The sequence below is a fragment of the Saccostrea cucullata genome, unplaced genomic scaffold (genome assembly GCF_032062105.1).
Source record: "Saccostrea cucullata isolate Sc308-1 unplaced genomic scaffold, CSIRO_AGI_Scuc_v1 ctg1762, whole genome shotgun sequence".
Classification (NCBI taxonomy): domain Eukaryota; kingdom Metazoa; phylum Mollusca; class Bivalvia; order Ostreida; family Ostreidae; genus Saccostrea; species Saccostrea cuccullata.
In genome coordinates this window covers 254392-278930 of record NW_026929122.1, presented here as the reverse complement: position 1 = coordinate 278930, position 24539 = coordinate 254392, and the positions used below count along the sequence as shown (strand labels likewise).

Genomic DNA, 24539 nt, shown 5'->3' with positions numbered 1-24539 from the left:
AAAAATAAGAAAACATGGTTATATTCAAATATAATTTTATTCATTTTTTTCATCACAATAGTTTTTTCTCTATCTTATATTTTTCTCTCAATAAATTCAAAAATACTAAACATGACAACAAAGTTGAACATAATACACAACGTAAAGCAAAAAGTGGAACCATGGTAACAAAGAAACAAATGACACCTACCATTACTTCATACACTGTGGTGCACTTATTTATCATTACACTCTGTCACACACCCATGACATAAACTCAGCCTCAGAAGCTGCCATAATTATCTCAACAATCATCTATACCTCTCCATCCTCATTCATATTACCACATAACCCATTCAAGCACAGTCAGCACTCATACCTAGAAGGCAAGACTAAAAAGATGGATTTTTTGTAATTGAATGTTTTTTCCCCTCATTCATGTTTTTCTAGTTTTTGGCCATCATTTCTACTGATAATTAAAAACTGACAAATGACTGAAAAAGTAATTATCCAATGAAATTTTTCTACCTATACATCTAATAGGTGGGAAATAAGCTCTCTAGTGAGTGATAACAAATTAATTAATTTACATGTACATATTTTATACCTAAATAACACAGGTGTGTCGAACATCTGAATTACAAATTTACGACAGTAACGACTACAGTCCTTCACATTTTAAAATTCCTCTAATCATTTGCCTAGTTCTCTTTGTCTTAAATCACCCATCTGCCAATAGAAAAATAATGACCCTGCCAAAAAAGATTTCATCATACTTTTAAATATGTAGATCATTTGTTAGTCATTGCTGCTCGATTGTTTAGACATGGTCTGCTTGCCGTATTATGTAAACACACACCTCCTCCCATTTTGTGTTGACATGCCTCGTGACCCTGATGACCTTTACAGGAAGCATGCTTGCCTGATGAGATGCGTTTTGACAAATAACGTGTCGCACTCGTGCGGCAATGTTAACCTTGCAATCATATTCACCCACATGCACACAAAAACATACAAAAATAATGATGGAATGTATCTTTTCTGCATTCAAAAAAAAAATATGGTCATTGAAATAAGAATCTTCAATCAAACACTAGGATGTAAAAAAAAAAAAATTGCAAGAAATGAGAAAAAACTTCTTTCATACAGTAAATCATAAATGAAAAACAAAATATATTCTTCAACCAATAACATCCCACACTTAGATGCAATAAAAATATTTACCCACTTGTATAAACAAATATCTACATGTATGCATATCATCAAGAACTCCTCACTATGCTATACATCCACTCTTGTCATGTACATTGTGAGCAACTTTCAGACCATGGCTGAAAAAAACATACTGAGCACCAGAAACACTCGTCTTAAAAAGAAACAAAAAATAAAGTTTTCTTTCATTAAGCAAGAGGAAATAAAGCACCAAAAAAGTTGTGGAATATCCCATCCGCTGGCCTGGAGAGATCAGAGCTCGAGCATGCGTAGATGTGTGTCACCTTTTTTTTGTCCATCGCCATCAGAATGGGATAAAAAAAAAAATAAGAAAGCAAAACAAGCTCAGAAAACTGCCATATGTGCTAGAACAATTTTGGTATCAGTACAAGTAAGGGACCAGGGTAAATCGGGTGCACAAGGTGTCCTTTTTCACACAGTGTCACAAAAACACTGAGCAGGTTGCTCGTCTGTCCACAGTTCATCTGCTCAGATTTTGATGTGCAAGAATTCATCTTCACACAGTACGTAAAATAAGCACAAAGAGTGTCTGTAAATAGTCAAAATGAATGACTTCTATCTCTGATCCCACTGAATGGGATTCAGAGGGATTGTCCCTTGGCAGTACTGGTATAAAGTTTATGGGATTCACTCGAATCCCATGCTGCAGTGTACAGTTTTTTGTGTCTGATTCTCACCACCATTTCTATCATGTGGACACGAGGGATGAGTTTGGTCTCTGTTGCTGTGGCGACGAAGGAGGGGAGGGGGCACCATTTGTTTCCTTTTCCTTCTTGATTCGTAACCAGGTGCTGGTTCCCAGGGCTTTGGCAAAGTGGTCATCCACGGTCCCAACTTCTGGGTCATTCTGTTTCTTCAGGGCTGACCACATGTTTGAGCCGAGAGACTTCGCAAAATGATCATCTACTGAACCTAAAAAAGAAATATTTCAAAATACATAAGACTGCAGAAAAGGATTCAAGCTGATAGATTTTGATTTCATGATGCATGTCAAGCTTTTTAGTCTGAGGATAAGAGAAAACAACATCCAAAGAACCAAATTTAATGTTAATTCTACCAAAGTCTTTCAATCAACCGATTTAAAAATCCATCATAAAAAGATGAAATATTTCTCAGCATGAAGAAATTCTATTACATAACCACCATCTTCCCATTCTGTTATGTTTTTGTGTGTTATCTAGTAGTACATAACTCCAGACGTACCTGTGATGGAAACATTAGCTGGGTTATTCTTATCCACTTCCTTGGGGGGTGAGGCACTGTTCCGTGTTGTCTTAGCGACCTCTACCGGGGGTGTGGGTACTTTGGGTGGAGGGGGAGGAGGAGGGGGGTTTACGAGTTTGGGGGAGTTTGAGGTCATGTAGTCCCTTCCTAGTGACCTTCTGAAGTGTTCCTCGATGTCTGGCTCACATCCTGCTACAACAAGAAAATATTGCTACATTAAATTTACATGTATGTACTACGTAACCAATGACTATGTATACTGCACTCATATTAGGTTACTGTACACAGGGCTATTTTTGCCCTGCTTTATTTTCGCCCCTTCACATCTTAAATTTGCCTATTCATAGAACTGTTTAAGAAATTATACTTTAATATTCTTTGAAATTGCCCCATTTTAAATTCAGCCCAACCAAGGGTAGGGTGAAAGTGGCCAAAATAAAACAGGGGTGAAAATTTTTCCTGTATACTTCAGTATGATGTTTTAACTTTATATGCTATTTAGAAGGGTTTATAAGCAATGCAAATCTTCTGGTAGAAAAAGATATACTGTGTTCAAGTCAGGGTTATTTCTCTATTCAAGGAGGATGCACCAATTTTCCAAACATATCCATTATATAATTTTTGAAAGTAGAAATATATTCTAAAAAACCTAGCCATTAAACTGTTTGAAAACTCCCAAAAACTTTCAAAAGATGAAAAATTGATATGCAAAAAAATCACGCAATTTATCTTTCAAACTCCATGCTAAATTGAGGCCTGTCCATTTCCTTCAACTCAAAGAAAACATAACTCAGATAACGAATTCATGCACGTTAGTCAACAGAACCACTGGTAACGATTTCAAAATATTGAATAGTTTGAATTTTATTGCTGCATCTTCAGTGTTTCCTGAGCTGTAGAAACACACTGATAAACCCTGAGGAATCTGTAAGATATCCATTGGTGTCTACTAAAGTGCTAACAATTGCTACACAACATGCACCTTCCCTAAACCTCTATCAATTCTGATGATAAATTCAGAGAAACAGGTTTTTCTACATTTTTTAGAGTAAATAATCCTTTGGGTTTCTGAAGATAAATGACAGTTGGAACTTTGATAAAATTCGATAAAATTTGGGTGAAAAAATCCACTATCAAAGCTTGATTAAGAAATAAAAGCAAGAAATATTTCATTCATAAAAGTTTCCAAAAACACAAATATAAAGCTTTTCAAGTTCATTGGTTACCCAGTTTCAATATTATTTTTTCAGAATTCATCAAATATGTTAGCAGATAATGAATATTTGAAGGATCTGAACACTAAATTTTTATTATATTCAGGAAAAAAAAGTCATTTGTAAAAAATAGCACTCTGTGCAAAAATGCACTAGATCTGAAATCCTTTATTGCATGTTCACTGATTTTTTTTTGTACAATAAGCCATGAATGAATTTGTAATCATGTAATTTTCCCTGTGTTACAATTAACAAATTTGAACTAATCGCTCAACAACATAAAAGTGACTAGGCAGAGATATGACTCATCTCCAAAACACACGAAAATGACACAACAGTCTTCCGAATTAGAGTGAAAGCCCTTTGATCTCGCTGTTAACCACATAAAATGGAAAAGACTTTCAGTTTTTCTTCATTTACAAGCATCATGTCTTTACATTAAATTCCAAATTGACAAATGTGTACGTACAACAGGCTCTAACAGAGATCCCTCCCCCTAATTTACGACCCCGCTTGTGATGGCTTCTACAGGTTGCGATTAATCATTGCTCATTAAAGAAATTTATCATCATTCATTTGGAAAAGCAAACAGGCAGTTGTACTGTTTTAATTGAGAAATTATTTTCTTCTTGTCTGCACATGCATTTTGCAATTTTCCAAGTTTATGCTTTCCATCAAATTTTAACTGATAATTTAAGGTCGATTCGGGCACTGCTGTTTGTGCATGTGTTTTAAAGTGATTAAATCGGTGTGTTAATTAGAGCAATATCTTTGATGACTCATTCTCAAAGCAAAACACTAACGTTGCCAAAAAACCTGCCCACCACATTACTTATTCTATTCACCAATAGAGAAAAACCTGCATTCAGTAAAGCACTAAGATAATGGTCATGTGATCTAATCCTGACCAATCAATAAGCTGACCATGAACACAAAAAATAACAGATTCAAAGATTGCAAACTTGTCAACAAAAAAAATTGAATATCAATTTAGGAAACTACGTCATCTGATACGTTTTGAATGAATTTGTCTGAAAATCGTCCAACCATTCGCATTTTTTGATCCAATGTATATGCATTTCACTACTGAATGTGTTTAATTATTTTACAAAAAGGCCTAATTGAAAAAACAAATTTATACACGTTTTACGCAAACACCTGTTGTCAAAGATATAATACTGAATGGGCTGTGTAGTACACTAAATGTCATTTTAAAAAAGTACAAACTAAACAAGATAGTATCATCTTTTTGTATTCAACTACAAAAAAAAAAAATTCAGATCCTTATATTTCAAATTCACCTTCACTTTTTTTTTTTTTTTTACACGTACTTAGCAAACTGACTGCTGACACGAATTAAAAATAAAAATTAGCAATCCCATTTAAATGTCTTAATGTCCTCAAAAGCTGGGAGTACCCAACACCAAATTATGAGTGAACTATACAAAGTGGCTGCCCCATGGTATGGTCGAGGACTCTGTCGAACAATTTACTGACTCCAGCTTTCTCTGATAGTTTAACGATAAGGGAAGTCAATGCGTTCGCAGCATTCAGCTGAGGAACAATCGTGTCCCTTTCCCCCCCTTTTTTCAGGCCTGAATTAACTACACTCTGATACCCTTATACGATTTGGAAAGAAAATTTTAAACCACAAAAGGGGGACTTTTCTAGTATATACACCTTTCTTCCTTTCCTATCCAATAACTATAATTTTTTTGATAGCCTTGATAAAAAAAATGAAAATTGCCTGTTTCAATTTAACGATGATTGACCATCTTAAGAAATGACACCTTGAATGGAAATTTTCTAAAATGAAAATGGTGTTTAAATTTCCCTATCACCCTGTATATCTGGTTAAAAACGTATTAAGTGCTCTGTTAGTATTTTTTGGGGGAGAAGGCACTTTAATAATGCTGCGCACCACACAATTATTTATTTACATACTCATTGAAATAAACAGGGATCTCGACACACTAACACAAATTACGACCCATTATCACCGAATCTGAAGAGGTAAATTTTAATTATCCTCCCTTCCTTTTGATCATACCCTGCGACAAAATAAAGCCCCCAATTTTTTTGTGTGGGTAGTCTATGCTTGAACGCTGATGTAAAGGGTGCTTATTTGTCTCGGATGTGATAGAACCTTGCGAGACCTTCGCAACCCTGGGGCACAGTTGCTAATAATATCAGACACACAAATCTGCTTGTCTTATCACTACATAAGATTTGTTTTTTGATCAAGTTCTAAAGGTGTTCAGGTTTAAAATTTAACTATCAACTGCTTTTTTGTTAAATGTTTATATCTATGTATCAAAACAAGATAAATTTGAAAGGGTCTAACACCAACACATCTCTTCACTTATCAAAGTTTTTCTCTGAAGAGTAGCATTGATTGTTGTTTAAATAAGAAAGAAAAAATTTGCTTATTTGGAAGTCAAATGAAGAAACGTATTGGATTACAAATCACGGAAATTTATCTTGGGATGAAACAAGTGCAAAATGCTCCACCCAATCATGACAGAAAAATACGTTTAACGTTTTCTGGACCTAGATATTGCACATCTAAATACATGTATCCACGCATATATATGCAAGATCATACATTGAAATGCAGATTGTGTACCAGTAGTTTGAAAGAGGCTTTACAGTCTCTTGTTTGCTAAATGGCCATGTTCAAGTTTCCAGACGCCATGAGAAGATCTAAATGTTTCCGATTTCCTCCCTAAAAAAAGTGCTCCCTGGGTATTTGCTGTGAAAAATAGTGAGAAAATGCAGCAAAAGAGAGGAAATCTTATACATGTGTGAAGCTATTTGGCTATCATTTAACACAAAGACCCTCCATTTACTATAATGAACACTTTTTTTTCATGCCATTTAGCTACCTCCAAAAATATGGGGTACAAAAATATCTGATATGTAAATCTGCCTTTGTCATGTTGAAGTTTTACCACTTGACGTGACCAATGAACTTTTTTCCCTTCCCCTCCTTCGATCACCTGTGCGTTTGACGTAATCTAAGTAGTTTTACAAAATGTTTTTTCTTGTAGGTCACGGAAATGAAGGGGGATGACAATGTATTATATCTAAAACAGCAGTTTTATGGCAGAGTTAAAGTGCAGGTAAAAAAGCTCCCTTCTTTACATGTGTGTCACATGGTTGACCTGGCCACAAGAAAAAGTCATTCATTGAATTAAAAATTTATGCTAGTAAAATGAAACACTAAAAACACAAATCATGAATCACTCAAGCTTGCACAGAAAGTACATTCTGATAGGCCTTGCATGCAAGAGAATGATTTCCTTATCAGAATATAAAAGTATATTATCAACCCAGACACGACATACAAACTAATGAACAAAACACCAAACATTAATTTTTACTTCCGAAATACAAATGTAGACAACTACATGAACTTTTTGAAGTTAATTTCCAAAACTGTTTTTTCAGTAGGCAAAGGTCAAAAAAAGATTTTTAAATTCTACGGTGTACTTTAAGCTAGTTCTCTTAAGCAAAGTTCTCTTAAGAAAGATGTCAAGATAAAATTTTAGGTCAATTCATTTCATAGACATGCCTGTAAGATTCGAAAAGGGTAATGAACATGTTAAATATACACTTGCTATCCTCCATAAATAGGCACTTAAAAAAAAACAACTTTTTTAGCCATTAAATCTATAAAAGTGCAAAAATGGCACTAAATTCTACAACTTTCTTTCCCTTAGCCACACACTAACAAAGCCAAAATTAGACGATTATTTATTTAATTCCAGATACGTAAATTCAGAGTTTTGTTCTCACCTGATATGACCTGTCGACTTTTGGGACTGGCCACAGCCTGAGGGGTGTGAGGGGGTGAGGCGTTGCTATAGTGACCGCCCCTCTCCGTGGCCGTGGGACCGCACGTGATTACCGACGGCCGCTGGATCTGTGAGGAAAAAGCTGAAGATGTCGAGGGCAGCGAGGAGCTGGACAACGAGAGATTCAGAGGAGCATCATGGGATTCTAGGGAGGAATATTTGGGGGGAGATCCCCGGGGGTCTCGGATCGGCCCCGGGGGTGGGAGTATGTAGTGTCGTCTGAGTGAGTAGGAATCCAACGGGGAAATATGATGGTCTCCATTTCTGTACACTTCTCCTTCTACTGGCGGCTGCCTGTAAAAGAAAAAAAAAATATGAATTAAAATTTTAAAAAGATCCACTAATCAAAATTTAATTAAAATCAAAATGATTTTTCTTTACATTATAATAATATAACTTTTATGTATTTCCAAGAAATCGAAAAAAAAATTTTTGCAGAGATGTGAGTCATTTATTTGGATTTCACTAATCTTATCTGTTAAGCCATAGGAAAAATATTTTTGAAAATGGATTCATCAATGTTTTTGACAATATACTGGGGGGAATATAATAATGCTAGAAGATAACACAATAAAATGTCTGCATTAAATCATAATTGAAACATTAAACAGGTGTTTGATTTCTGATGTAATCCGCCTTAACTTCATATAAAAGCTAAGATTTTTTTTTACTTAGAATATGCTGTATATCGATCTTTCCATTTGTTTGTTGATAAATCATGTGTTTTATGACTATGATCTTGTATGATCAGCTATGAAAAAGAGGCCAGCAGTCTGTTAAGAAAATATTTCTAAGCCCCAAAAGTGACCTTTATTAAATTTTCCAATTGCATTTTCATTTCAATATACAATTATACCAACATAACTGATTATTAATAACTTAAAGTCTGAATATAAAACTTTCTGCAGCACCCTGGTATTTTTCTCTTAAATAAATACGATTCTATCGAATGCATCAGGTGCCCGATAAGTCAATGGGTACAGTCTTCCCTCAATAGAGAGACCTGAGATCTCTTCATTACAATGGATACAGAACACTCCAGTTGTCTTGGGAGGAGACACGGCATCAAAAGGCAGAAGTAAAAGGTGACCCAGATGAACAAGATAATTAATTCAGGTATAGATAGCAAATCTCCTGGCACAAAGAGAGAAAGAAAGAAAAGTGACTCATTTACACTGCTAATCTCTACACCCATACTGCCTTAGTTAGCCAAGTTTTTGTCAATGGAAAATAAGTACCCTGAAATGCAAATCGCAAAACCAAACATATAGAAAAAAAAGAGAACTCCTTGTTCGCAATAGACAATCTCCTCACAGCAGTATAGGCTTAGTGTAGGGTTTTCAAAAAGAGTGTGTATTCAGCTCAATGATTTAAAGTTCATTTAACATACTTATATGTGAGACGGAATTAATCTCTTTTTTTTTATTTGCACCCATAATGCATAATGTAAACAAGACGGTGTTTTCTCAGTCAGGAGACACCTGTTCTCTTTTTGCCGTGACTCACAACCTCTTCTGCCAAACTGCTGCACAGATTGCGCAGTGCATAAAATGCACAGCGGCAGAAATAGGGAAGCGCAATCCATGTTTCAAGAATGGATGTCTAGTTCTGAGCAGGTTAATGACTGTTCTCTCGACGAGGTTTTTTGTAACTTTGTGTGAAAACCGAAACTTCTGATGGTTCACACCATCCTTAATTTACCCCCTTTCTTTTTTTCTGAAGAGCTATCATTCATGCCAAATGCAAAACAACCACTTGTGCTGGTTATTACATGAGAAATTATGCCACAGCGCTTAGAAAACATGCAATCACATGCATCAAATTGTTCCCTAAAAGTCAAACTTTCCCAGACTGCTCTACAAATCGTATGATTTTTTTTTAAAATCCCGATTTTGTGCATGTATTATATGGTGTCAAGGTATTGCATGATAATGATCAATTACTTTTTGGCAAATAGATACACTTGGCACAGACCTCTGATCCAAATTTAAACGAACCTACATTATAAAGATCTTGAAATGAGCTTACTTAATAAGGACTTTTACCCAACCAACTTCTCCTTTTTCTATCTCAGAAAAACTAACCCACGAAAAATTGGCCTACAATCACATGCATTTGCATTGGGACCGTCCTCAAAGTATGAATGAGTCATTTTCTTTAATTAACGTAAATGGCTGGGACTTTTCCAAAACTGAAGCTTGAGTACCAGGGTGTAAGGGAACAATCTGACCTAGACTTTTTTTTTCAAAGACCTACTTGTACTCAGTGAACTCTTTGCAAGTTCGCCGACTGGTGATATGGTATACGTGTATTAGTTTCTAGGGTGGGGGTGGGTTAGGTTTGGAATCTTCACTGGGAGAAAATAAGTGTTTTATTATACAGCCTATGATGCATGTAAAAAATGTAATTTTGTATAGTTTGGTAATTAACAGATGATAAGCAGTCAGTTAAATACAACTGACCACAATCTCCCACCTGCCAGTGTGGTCATACTTTGACCTTAATAATCCCTAAGATCCTTCAAGACCTCACATACTTAGAAAGCAATATAATGTAGACATTCAGTTCATTTCTTTTTATAAATTCTTAAAGCAACAGACCCTTGGAGAAAAAAAATGTAATGTTTAAGATAAATATATAAAATGTTTGAAATCCTAAATATTCATTACAGCGGAACATCTGGTCGAAAGGACAAGACAATATTTATCCACCTCGTCGAAACCAGCTTTGCGGGGCTGGTACAATATGTGACATTGCCCCCTTATAAACATGGCCTACTTATCCATACCGAGCATCTACGATACAATATGGTACCAATACAATCGTTTAAGGATGCAGCATGTTTACATTCAAAATACGGCAATCTGAGGTACCAATAAGAATGTTAGTTTTGGGGATTACACAGGTGGGTTGTTGTAAAAAATGTTAATTCTATTCAGGGTGGCTGGATAAAATAAGAATACTTTACGTTATTTATATATAAATAAAGGAAGGAAAAAGACCCGAGACTGAAACCCAAGGATATACCTCACCGAGTTACCCAAAATACAGACAATGTACAAAAATTGTCTGTCACCCTGCCTACGCAAAAATATTTAAACCCTACTATATTTTCTTTATTAATTCTAAACTTTCCTTTAATTGTCTCATAAGAAATGCATTTAGTATAGACAACAGGATGTAACATGTATAATAGTAGAATTTGATCAACCAAACAATTTGAATATTACTAAATATCAATATATATATCAGGTATCATTAACTCAAAATACGTACAGTCTGAATTTCAGGTGCATCATACTCAACATGCTCAATTTAATAACTGTGTTTCAAAAAATATATTGATTAATAAGCATTTAAAAACCTACCCTAAAAAAAATTTCAACCACTCCCCATGGTCCCCTCCCCAATCTTCCCTACCCCAACACCCCCCAGTTTAGAACAAATTCCACTTATAAGTCTTTGGTTCCCATGCCACTGAGTCACCCAAGCTTCTTACATTGGTGCTCCATTGTGTCAGACCCCTAGGACATGCTCAGAGGGATTTTTTCCAGGGTAATATATGACTCAAACTTCTTTGTGGTCAACATACTTGTCAATCTCTCAAACTCTTACAGAATTTCATGTGGTCTGTTCTGACCACATTATGATTTATAAGCCCTCTAATACACACATGATATCCCTATTATATGCCATGTATCATGCAGACATGACCATGTGTTTTAGCATGTCGCCTGATCGTATTAATAAAAATTTGTGGTTTTTTTCATGGAATTGGAATTTAACTAATTTTGCTTTTGTGTTCAAGGAATATTAATTATCGCCATAATGATTATGTTCTCTCAATGAATACATCAACACCACACTATAACTCCAGTGGTTAACACATTATTAAAGATCCATTTAATACTGCAAAAAAAGGTAAAACGTTTGCAGAAATTGTCTCTAGAATTCTTGACCCACATTTCCAGTGATGCACGTCACCATCAGAGACCCGTGAACACAAGACCCCGGATGACCTCATTCATAAAATTTATTCCAAAACAGAAAAGCCAAAAATATTTTGCCTGTGATTTAATGCCATTTTATACATTTATTTCTTCCATTGGGATGGGCCGCTGAAGTAAAAATGTTGTAATGTATTCTGCTACATAAGAATATATTTTATGAGATCAGCAGCCATTTCATTGCTGACAGGTAGAGACCATTATAAACCAGAAATGGCATACAACAACATTAAAGAATTAACCCTTCACATTATGTAGTCACTTCTGGAAATGAACCCCACCATCTGCAGGAGATTTGTTTGGAATTTCACAAGCAAATTAACTTAAATTAAAAGGAAGCAAAATAGATATTAAAATCTGAGGTCTACAGCATTCTCAATACATTTCCTTATAGGGATTTTAATGAAATGAATGAAGAAATTTATATTCAGAATTGCAATTGGTAATGCACATAATAATTTATGTGATTATATAAATGGTCACTAGCTGTTTTTATTGACTCCAATCTGATCAATTTGATCTTTATCAAGGTAAATAAATTGCATGAAGATCTAGTGCCCTAGCTTCCTATAAGGTTATAATTGCACATCTGTGTTATGCTTAAATTTTAGAATGACCTGTTTTACAATGCTTTACAAGATTTGACCATAAACCTCCTGTTGCAAAATGAGATTTTTTTTTCTGTGGACCTACCCTGGCTGAGGTGCCACACATCTGTTTTTGAGTTTCAGTAGATGGTCCCTGTCGTAGTGTAGGGTCTGGGACAGTTCCTGCCTCTCTTTGATTCGGTCCTGCTTTAACAGCTTGGTGGGGAGCTCTTTACTGGGGGACTGGCGGGAGTCTATGGCTTTGTAGTACGATTCTCCAGACACTGTGAAAGAAAAGAAAGTGGAGAAGACTGTAAATAACCCTAAATATCACAATCTATTAGATTTAAAAAGCCAAACACTTAGATCTCCTAAACAACATTTGACAAGGATCTTAATCATTGATAATGGAAGTGATGTATCTGCCATCACAACTTCTAAAGTGCAACTGCCATGTTCTCTCATCCTTCTGGCAGAAGCACAAAGCTGATATAGATGCACACAAAGTGAGAACAAAGAGCGCAATCTATCCCGAGCATTTAGTGCATATTCGAGATCTTGGTTCCTCTAATACACTGAGGATCTTGTGTCATTTTGGGTTGCTTCGGTCATTTCACTCCTTGGCAAGCAACCAGAAGCAGCAACAATTGATGTCTAGACTGCAGAGCATTTAACACTTGCAAAAAACTTTCACAAAACAATTATCTGATTAGCCAACAACTTTTAGAAAACAATTACATGTATATGATTATATGGGAATCTTTGATAAATATTCATGGGCACTTTTGTCAAGGTAAAAAAGATCATAATTGTCAAATTTGTTTTAAGAGATATAATGTATAACACATATCAGGCAACTTTCAAATATTTCACAAATAATTGTCAGATATGTAAGACTTAAAAATTATAATTGAGCTCAACCCCCCACCAATCAATATCATTTCAACCCACTAACAGGCCACCAAGAAGAGACAAAGTGTTACTGCTGCCAGAGCTAAGGCTGTCAAGAGGTGGAATAACAGCACATATCCTTGGAATTAATTAATGCAGTAATTAATTCATATGTGCAGTGCAGAGACCACCTACCACTCTCTCATTAATGTATCACTCTGGTGCAATACACAGAAAAAAAAACAGATCTAGTAACTCTTACAAGTACAAAGCCCATCTCTAACATTTCAAACGAAATCATTTTGACAAATTGTAGTCGTTTTACGGTTTTGACAACTAACACATTACTCGAGAAAATTCATTACAGAGGACAAATTCTGCAACATTTGTTAGAAGATGCGATTTCTGTGTTGTGATATCACATCAAAGACCACCCATTGGGATGAAAAAAGTCCTCAGTTTATAAAGAGACCCCACAAGGGTGGTCTAAAACCTGTCCCAACATCCTCCCTTATAAAATTATCAGTGTGAAGCTATAGCTAGCTTTTACACCCAAGCAACTTCCCACATCCTTTAACTGTGTACTATCTCAAGGGAACACAGAAACATGATATGATGTATCCTCTTTTTTATTGAGATGATCTAAAGCCCTCTTGCTAAGCTGGGTAATTTTACCCTTAAATTCCTATGATTTAATGTCACAGTATTAACTACCACATATAATTCCCTTCACTCCAAGATGGACGATCCACAATGATAGGGAATTTTCAGGTGAAAGACATTCCAAACTTATAAAATATTACCAGTATTAAGAAAAAAATTAAATGGGAAAAAATGGCTAAATATATCAATTTATTGTGACATAATGACTTATGGAACAATGAAGATCTGTCTAAATGTTCAACATCTGGGACCTTATTCACAAAGCCTCCGTAAACTTTCCGGACCCGTAAACTTTGCGGAAACGACCCGCAGTTGAAAAATTCTTATTCACGACGTCTCCGTAAACACCGCACCCGCAAACTTTGCGTAAACGTTCCGTAAAATCGGCGGTACGTTACGGGACGTCATGACCATCCGTAAACGTTGCGGAAAGGGCAAAGCCCATAATTACGAAATCAAAATGAATTAATTATACTTAAAAATAAATAATGTGATATTTAAATGGAAACACATAAATAATAATCAAATAATACAATTGATTAAACTTTCTTCCCGATATACTTTTATTTAAATTTATAATTTTTTTTCTGTATACAAAGAGTACTCAGTTATTTAAGTTACGTATAAAACGATTGTTACGTAATATTTTACGTCATACCCGTTATTCAAGAAACTACGAAATGGCGTTCCAAGTCATATTCCAAAGATTAAACCAGAGAAATTTAAGAAGAGAAAGGGTCTTCAGGGACCGGACACATCCTTTAGATATGTACGACGATAAAGACTTGATTGTAAGATTCCGCATGCCAAGATATTGTATTATAGATATTATAAATTTGTTGGCTGAGGACTTGGAGCCACCCACTATGAGGTCCAAGAGCATACCGGCTTCTCTACAAGTTTTGACGGCCCTGAGGTACTTTGCCACTGGATCCCTACAACAGGTAGTCGCCGACATTGCAGGGGTAAGCCAGCCAACTGTTTCAAGAATAGTCTACAAAACATCTAAAGCTTTATCAAATAGGGCAAGGGAATTCATCAAATTTCCTGAGAGAATAGCAGAACAGCTTGTAATCAAACAGGGGTTTTCGTGCGAATTTAACATTCCAAATGTATTGGGATGCGTTGATGGAACGCTTATCCAAATTAAACCACCATCGAAAAGGGAGGACGCGTATGTGTGTAGAAAAGGGTACCACGCAATTAACGTTCAGGGAGTTTGTGATCATAAGAAAAAACTGACAAACATTGTTGTTCAATGGCCTGGTAGCACACATGACGCATATATTTGGAATAATTGTTCGCTAAAGGTGTGGTTTGAAAATCAGCCCTATGTTGGCCATCTTTTGGGCGACCAAGCCTACCCGTTGAGACAATATTTAATCACTCCTCTTCGGGCTCCAAGTACACCAGCTGACAGGGCATTCAATGTTGCACACAAAAGAGCAAGACAGAGAATCGAAGATACGTTCGGACTATGGAAGAGTCGGTGGCTTTGCATTCACAAATTTGGTTCGTATACTATAGTTTATAACAAGCATGAGCTTTTCTAAAAGGCTTGTTTTTCCTCATAAAATTTGCTGATATAATAGTCATAACAACACATTTTATATACAGTATATGGAAAGTCACGTGTCTGGCGTGAACAAAATTATATTCTAAGAGTAAAGAAAATTTTATATACCTGTACATGTATACTCGATTCTCATTATATCGCGGGTTCCATTGTATCGCGGTATATTAAAAAAAAATCATATACACAACTCATATCATTTTTGTGCATAAATCTATCTGTCTGTCGTCTGAATGTAAATTTTTGTGATGATTACAAAAAACGGAACATGCGTCAGGAAAGTTTTTATTCAAATAAAACGCAATTTTCCAGATTTCCATTCCCGTTTTTATTATATTTAGACAACTGAATTTATAATCTAGTAAAATGCATGATAAAGTTCATGTTTTGAAAGTCTTTAGTTTGTTTAATTGTTTATTTTTTTTTATGTAGAATAATATCGTAAAATTAAAAATAAGAATTGAAGTCCATGTCAACAAGAAGGTGGCATGTTTCCCCATACCGCGATACTACGAGACTCTCCAATTTAGGAGGTAAATAAGACTTCCTGTTTTAAAAATAGACTACAAATTAAACGATGCAAGCTTGGGAAATAATTTGATGCTTAAAAGATAGGTCATAGTTTGGTTTATGAATATCATTTGATGAAAGTTTAAGTAAAAAATTGGAATTGAACTTTTTATGCAAAAGTTTTTAAGTACCGCGATATAATGAGACACCAGTATATATTGTAATCAACATAATTATGAATATGAAAAAGCAATCCATTTCTAATTTCCATTGAGATTTGAACAAATTTGGGTCTACATGACCTGGAGGATGTTTCCATATGTCTAATTTTTGAATCAAGATATTGTTGAATTGGATATCCAACGTTAAGCAAAACGTGAGATTCGTTGAGCTACCCTTTTATCTCCCTCTTTATATCTCACCCTCACACCCTACGGAAGCCCCATTTGAAAAGAGAGGGGGCACATTTGCCCCCCCCCCCTCTTGAATTTGCTGTATTTTAGACTTCACGTATAGACAAATCAGTAAAACATGTGTAATATACTGTAACACAGGTGGACCGTTAACAGTATGCCTATCTACAGCTATACAAGTAATCACAGCTACTGCAGTGCTGCACAACATCTGTGAAGATCGAGGTCTCCCTGTGGAGTTCCAGCAGGACGATGATGAACAGAATGATGATGATGATGACATGCCAGGCGATGTACAAGACCACTCAGGACAAGAGATTAGACAAATGTTGATAAGGGACAGGTTTTAGGTACTTAAAAATACAAAAAGTGGAGGGGGTTAAGCAACCCCTACCCCCGGTTCCGACGACGCCTATGTACATATATATTTCATATATATCATAAATTATTTATATGCACATGTATCGATACTTGTATATTTCTATTCAATCAGATTCGTCTTGGTCTTAAATAATGAAAAATGATTGACAATGATACCAGAAAACCACACTTTATTTTTTTCCGTAGTGATGATCTCAATTTGTTATGGGTGAAAAGATTTATTCCTCTCTATTAGAATGTTTTTCCTAAATGAAATAAAACTGCAAATGACTTTAAAGTCTAACATTTTACACACTGTTTTTTGTTTCTTAACTCATTACAAAGCTTATGTACCAGTATTACACATGTGTGCACTATTCATAAAAGCAGAGCTAAAGAGTTCATATTCATTAGAACCTCCGACTGTAGCACTGGACTGACGTGGATAAAACTGACTCTCCTGGTAGCCTCGGAAACGCTCTTCTTCCATTGCAAGACGACGGCGTTCTATATTGAGTCGCTCTTTTTCCATTTGTAACCTTTCCTTATCCACCTCGAGAGATTCTCTCTGAATCTGCAGGATTTCTCGTTGTAACATTAAGCTAAAACGAAATAACTCGATCATTATTTTATATTCAGGAATTACACTTAAATTATATTCATAACGGGCGATGACAATAACTCGAAATCTATGTTTAAGCCGGATGCAGTGGCTCTTTTTTCCGACCCCTCGAACATCAACTTTATTATTTGAAACTCATGATATACTTCTCTTACACTCAACTTGTGTTTTGATATCTTTGTGGTACTCTTACTGCAAATTTTGTTTAATTAAAAAATGCGCTAAATTTTTTTGTAAAGGTAGAAAAAATGGCCCATTTTCTTAGTAATACGTCCGGAATTTAACATTTAATAACACCCGGAATGCACTTGCCCGAATTGTATTTTAGTATGTCTCATTAATATACGGAGGCAGAAATTTATCGGGAAATCAGGTTTGGAGGTGGATAAAATGCGAAGGAAAGAATATTACAGGAATAAATTACTCCCACCCTAAAACAAATATGGAATCCGTTTTGATGACTTCTTGTATGTACAATGTAGTATGCTCAAAAGAACGAAAATTAAATTAATCTTGAAAATCAATGGATATTTGTGAATTTCTTTGACCCCTCATACAGAATATGCTTGGTTCTCCATAATTACTGACTTTTTATTCTGGACCCGTTATTTCAGAAAGTTGCCATTAAGACTTTGAAGGAATTTCCAATGAAAATTTGGGACCATTTTTCAAAGTTTTCTACAATTACAAATCAAAATAAATGGTTAGCGATTATGATTAATATTTCCAGGTTAAAGTTAGTCGCGAAACTCACGGATATTTTTCGCATATGAAAAAAAAAGTTGGTTTATAGAATAACATTTGTCATGTAGGGATAAATTTTCAACTATTTCAGTTATACTTTTAAGACCCTTCATCTTTAATCAGAAGAGCCAATGAGTACCTATTTAAAAGATTTTCATTGTGTTACTAAATTTTTTTTTACTAATAGCATCAATTCGGGCCCTTCTACGGAAGCCCTGGAGGGACATTGACTTACTTGTTATGACCTAATTGTTATGACTTTTTTTGTTTTGAATTATTTGTTGTGAATATTTCGAAGCTATAGAGATAACTAAGTGTAGGAAGGCTATTGAAACCTGTTGCCTGGCTTACTTTTATAATATAAATAATGTTTAGTCCTATTTTAACTGTGGTTTTGATTGACGAATTGTAGTTTAACGTTCAGAACAGTTGTTATTTAAATATTATTTTTTGTTGTTATAACTTAATTCTTATTTCCTAAAAGTAATTACTTAATTATTATATGTAACTTCCAGTTTGCATAATGATTGAAGACAAGAACAAGGCTATCATTTTATCTTTTCGTTAGTAATAAATTCAAGGACTTTTTTTCTGAAACTATACGTTGCCTCCATCTTTCACGCCACTTTTTGTGAAGTAAATTTGTCATAACAAATTTAAAATAACAAGAATTCAAAGTTAAGTCATAAGAACTGAGTATAAACACATAAGAAATAAGTCAAAACACATAAAAAATAAGTCACAATTTTAGAAAAACAATTGTCATAGTCTTATTTTATAAAACCTGACTTCCTTTAACTTTTTGTACATTTAAGTGCAGGTTAGACAATAAAACTCTAAACTTCCGATTATACATGTACATGTATGCATGTATCCTGATCTAGACTGGTATTGTCAGTGTCAATTTCAGAGGATCTATATTTGTATGACAAAACGAAATTGTTATCGTTCAGTCTATCTTAATTTAGTAGTTTACCCAGAATTCCCGACCGTGACATCGAGCATGCGTATTCAGGCATATTAACTAACGTAGATGCTAGCGCTCGAGAGTGCTAGTAAAAAAGGTCAATAGGCAAGCCTCGGCTGACTCCGCTACGTTATGTGCGAGGTACGAGTCATCCGAGGAACTCCGAATGAAAAAAGGTACGTATTCTAGTTTTAGAGCTAATTCAATAAAAGCGGAAATAGGGTTTCCCCAGAGATGTGTGTAAGCCAATTAATGTCAGCAGTTTTGAGGGAGGGATCGAAAGTTTTACTGGTTTTAAGTTAAAGCTAGAATACTTATTATTAAGAAGTTTTTGAACTTTTTTCCCGTTTCTTTTTTCTTTAATGGGTGAACTGGGGGGGGGGGGGGCAAATCATATGCGGTTAAAAAAGCAAAACAGAACAAAAATTGTAGTAAACTAATCGTTCAATAAAAATTAGATGCATTTCAAATGTTTAAAGTGTTATGAAATCTAAATATGTTTCCTAGTATAAATTGTACCGCACATACATATAACTTTCTTTGATTTTTAATTTCAATTTTCTTCCAGTCAGAGTCTATTTTTTGCAATTTTGGAAATTGTGCCTAGTGCATCAATTACACTTTATTGACTTCATCGCATGGGCGCTTGTTATTGTAATATTTTTTGAATTAACCCATTGTATAAAATAAATTATTATACTATATGAGTTAAAAATATTTAAGAAACAAGTGCCGTTGCTTCATTGCTATCGAAAATGGACGGGATGCTACTCAGAAAAATGCAATCAAGGTGTTATTCAAATACTAGTAAATAAAATCACCTCTCATCGGCCTCATATTGAGAAGGCCGCCTTTTCATTTTCTTCACACAGAAAGCAGATCCAGGTGCTTTTTCACTGATGCCTCCTTCACTGATACCTGTTTCAGCAGTCGTCTGTTCCTCTTGTATGTCTTGTCGTGGACTCTCTCCAGAAACAGCTTTGCTTGGTGTCTTAGTGGAATTTGATACATGATAAACTTGAAATTTTCTGGTTTGCTAATAACTCATGTCATAAAAAAATTATATATATACATATTTTATAGGTGGGAAATAATTCATAATAAGATCAATATTTATAATCTGCATTTTTTTTAAATGAAGATTTAATTCTAACTCATGTTTCTACAGAAGTTTTAAGGGCATACTATCCTACTATTATACTATACCATTATATTTATTTACAGTATCATCTTAGAATGAAGTTACATAAATTAACCGTCAGTAGCTGCATATTTTTTTTAAAAAGCGGAAACAAGGATCAATGTAGAAATCACGCCCTCTGTATGACGGGGGAAGTTACTAGTACATGTCTTGTACATTAGAAAACGCAAAGAAAAAATTAAAACACAGATATACACTCAAATTCTGACTTATTATAATTACTAGTAATAAAGAGATTATAGACGATAATTCGTGTAACCTATATAGGTTATGTAACCTGTAAGCATCCCCAGTATTATATATTTTCCTTTATTGACATGTAACCGCCCCCCCCCCCAACACATACACACCTTAAAAAAATCAAAATGAATTTAAAAACTTTTAGGACTATGTGCAAGTTGAAAAAAAAGTCTTTATTTTTTAAAACTGTATAATATACATGATTGTATGTGTGTATATGCAGATATTGAAATTTAGTGGCTTTTTATGTGAACATCGTTCAAAATTGTTGAAAGTCTTGAAACAAACATGTTGTTTTAGATTAAAGCAAATGAATGACGGAATGAAATTAGGCTGACTTACAGGTGGAATCATGGTGTCTACATACGAGCTGAATCCAAAAATTCTCTCCTCTCCCATTACAGACACAATATCTTCTTCCATTGGGCTTAAAGGTATAATCTCCAGTTTTCCACTCCCCGTCTTACAACGTTCTTTCTGGACGGCAGAAGCTCTCTTCTTTGTACCCCTCTTCACATCATCCCACTTCTTCTTAATTTCTTCGACAGTTCTTTTTGAGAATGAGACAGCATTTACAGATTCCAAAATTTCCTTCCACGCTTGCTTTTTCCTTGTATTGTTGATCATGTCACTGAATTTTGAGTTGATGACATCTGAGCGTTCTTTAACTCCTTGAACTAATATTTCAAGTTCTTTTTCGCTAAAGCGCGCGGTTTCTTTTTTCTATCTTCCATAATTTCAGCGTTAATTGTCAGAATTTCAATGATGTCATTCTCTTAGTCATGACGTCACAATAGGTTCACGGGACAAAAGAGGTATCAAGAGAATCTATATAAATCTATGTACAAATATAATATTATGTTACGCCGAAAACGTTAATTATTTATTCATTATTTGTAAATTGCTGTTTATTCATTTATTAAATAAAAGATTACCATTTTCAATCATGAACATTTAAAAAAATAACCCCCCTCCCCCCGACTACGCATTCACTAACTAATAATCACAACAATATGATTTATCTTGATTTTAATAGTTGTAAATAACCTTAAAAAGCTTTATATTTGTTTAATATAAAAATATATAGACGTGATAAAATACTGTCTTATTCTTTTTTTTTCTTAGAAAGTTATTAGATCTACTCATTTTGTTTCTATTTTGTTCTCATTTCATTTTTTTTTATTTCGACAATGCAACACATTTTGATTAAAAAAATGAACAAAACACGCTCAAACTATTAAAATTTTGATATGTTCTTAACTCTTTTTCGTTCAATGCAGGTGCCCGTTCAGCGTGTTTCACTTGCGAAAACTTTCCGTAAATTTCGCAAAGTTTACGGGAGCTTCGTGAATACGCCGTAAACCATCCGTAATCTTTCCGGAAAGTTTCCGCAATCCTTCCGTAAACGCTCCGCGACTGCGGAAATTACGGAGGCTTTGTGAATAAGGTCCCTGGTTCATCTTGCAATTGTTCCATTCAGTTTGCAGGGGTATAGAACTATATGTCAGAGCCAAACCGATTTTTATGAAGTCTGACTCATATTTTATTGTATTTTACTGACAGAGAAGAACTCTTCTCTGATTTCAAATGTCTCTTACAGCACACTCCAGAAAGAAAGAAAAAAAGAAACTGTGCAAACATTGAGAAAGAAGATCCCCACAGATCAAATGCCGAAGAGCGGCCTTGCAGCGCATTAATAAATCTCTTTCATGTTTGCCGCGCCAGCGACATTGAATATTGTGCGTATATATCACGGAAAAATATTGTAGATAAAAGTTTTATGAATGGGCCCTCGAGTCTGTGAATGAATATCGGCTAGGTAAATAAAGAAATACCTGTTCCCAGGTAAGCCTAGGTAAATCTGTGACACCCGATCATTCACGACACTAATCACCGACAAATCATAGCCAGTGATCCCTCAGTTCACAATTCACAAAAACGCGTACCTTTAGTAGGCAAAAACTTTTAAGAGTATGGTTAAAAATACTGGTTTCACAAGTCAAACAACCCTGTGAAAATTTCTTTCCCATATCATTTTTGAAATTTTTTTTTTTTACCTTTTTTGATTGAAATAGCTGAAAAAACCAATTGTAATGCTAATAACTCTGATAAAAGTTTGAGAATCAAAATGAAGTGCTTTTTTAGGCCTTTTTTAACACCTGAAGCGAAGTGTAAATTTGTGACAGGTGACTGCAAGATCGAAGGAAATGGGCCTGGCACATCTGTTGACCTGAATTGTCCATACACTTCAGTAATTATACATAAATTACTATATCCTGATCCAGGAGAATTTTCATTTCTTTTTCTTTTTTTTTGCAACAACTTTTTTATGATTAACTCTCTTATATGATCTATGCTGGTTTTCCTTAGAAGACAACTTCTGACAAAATATCAATTTTATGAAAATGATGAGATTTTCCCACCAATTGAAGCACTTGATGAACGGAAAGCATCTTCATAATTCTAGAGTTGACAGGAAACGATTTGTCTGTTCATTCCCTAAACAGCTCATCATCTCTTGGTGACAAATAAAGAAACTTTAAAATCCATGTTCAAACAGCAATAACCAACTTGAAGGGGAATCAAAAACAGAGTTGTCCAGGAAGCAACAGGGCTAGCATTAACTGATTAAGCCAATTCTCTCATTTATCTCCCCTTAATGATTTTTTAGAATTACAATTATCTCCCTTTTATGATTAAAAATAGTTGAGATGCACAATGGCCATGTCAATGATTATAAGAATTATAACCAATGTTCTTTCAACAATAAGATTGCTTTGTGATCATTATAAAAATTAAAGAATACCTCAAATAAAACATTCAATACAGTTGTGATTTTAAAGAGAGAGAGGGGGTAAAATGAAATTATATAATATTATTAATTATTAAATAAATTACCTGTTTTGAGACTTACTCAAAAGTCCGTGCAATAAAGAGAGTGAAATTATCAAAATATATCAACATGGCAATAAGAATGCTACAAAAGATTCAGTAATATTACATTTTTGACAAAAAATTATGAAGTAAATTTGTATAACTATCAAGAGTATGTAAGCATGTTATTTTCTACAATGGCTTGAGAAAAAAAAAATAGTGAAATGGGTTCACTTTTGCCTGCAGGTAGCCTTTTTTCTAATCTGTGCAACTGCAAAATTACGTGAATTTAATCATCAATGCCACCTGTGTAAGTGTACTTTACAAACCTATCCTTTGGGCTACGAGGGTAAATAAATAAATTGCAATTAAATATGCAAATTTTCAAATTGTGTTTTCAATTCATTGACATATTCATGGTGACAAGTGGTGAACATATCTGTCAATAAATTAATCCGTTTTAATTGCCTGCACATTTGTAGCTCCTTGAACAATTACGGATCTCACTGCAGGACAATATTTGATTAACCAAAAGATTTTTAAGCCACAAATGTATTTTTAATTGATTTAAAATACACTTATTAATAATTGTTAATTTTAATTCTATGAAAGAAAAGAAGGTACCTTTTAGTAAGTTAGAGCCAAATTAGGCCTATTAAGATTTTTATGAATGGGCTATTTTTAGTAACTGACAATTATACACCTAACCCGTCATTTGTCATTTCCAGAAGAATTGCTTCCACTCAGGGCTTTGGTCTTAGAAGAAGCATAAAATGTCAGTTTTCATTTTCCCTCTGAAAACCCACTTTCAAAAAAGTTATAAAACCCATGCAGTAAGGAAGTCTATAAACTGCTTTTGTTTATTATACACCCTAAACAATCAAAGGCATGTCCCTTGAAAATTTTATTGGGCGAGAATTATCATTAGTTAAAAATTATTAAATATTAACAACTTCACGAGTCAGTATTATGATTTTTTAATTAATGTTATAGAGATCATAAGAAATTAACCCAACATTATTACTAACATATGTGAGGGTGTGTCCCATTTTGGTTATATTTTAAGGTTATATACAAACATGATCTGTTTTAATGACATAATGTCTCAAATTAGGACCATTAAGGTTTCTAAAATTAACCCCATCCATAAAATGACAATGAAGTGCAAGTCTACACACTACTCACTCTCATCAAAATCTCAAAGTGATTTCTAATAATAAATATTTTTAAAACAAATACCTGTAGACAGAATCAAAGTTATGCACAAGCATTTCAAATGAATGTGAATATTATTTGATTTGCAAGACTGAGTCATAGAAAGACAATTGGCATGAAATCTTAGATTCCAAGCCCCCTTCCATGGTATAGCTGTCTCGGGTA

General features: G+C 34.5%; 2 protein-coding genes and 1 pseudogene across 4 annotated transcripts in view; 1 reads left to right on the top strand and 2 right to left on the bottom strand.

Annotated features, from left to right (window-relative positions):
• Window positions 1–552: 552 nt before the first annotated feature.
• Window positions 553–24539, bottom strand: part of LOC134279826 (transcription cofactor vestigial-like protein 4) — a 44180-nt gene continuing 20193 nt past the window's right edge. For 2 of the 3 annotated variants that reach the window (XM_062762240.1, XM_062762238.1), the window contains 4 exons: window positions 12208–12385; window positions 7449–7801; window positions 2416–2628; window positions 553–2124 (listed from right to left, as the gene is read on the bottom strand). In XM_062762240.1, the coding sequence (XP_062618224.1) occupies window positions 1901–2124; window positions 2416–2628; window positions 7449–7801; window positions 12208–12385 (968 nt within the window). In that variant the 3' untranslated portion in view covers window positions 553–1900. The remainder of the gene's footprint in view (window positions 2125–2415; window positions 2629–7448; window positions 7802–12207; window positions 12386–24539) is intronic. The other variant, XM_062762239.1, reaches the window with a different exon arrangement.
• Window positions 14336–16552, top strand: LOC134279818 (putative nuclease HARBI1). The gene is made up of 2 exons (XM_062762230.1): window positions 14336–15167; window positions 16293–16552. Exons 1-2 carry the CDS (start codon window positions 14336–14338, stop codon window positions 16499–16501), a joined length of 1041 nt encoding a protein of 346 aa, XP_062618214.1. The 3' UTR covers window positions 16502–16552.
• On the bottom strand, window positions 16858–21019 carry LOC134279834 (myb/SANT-like DNA-binding domain-containing protein 4; annotated as a pseudogene).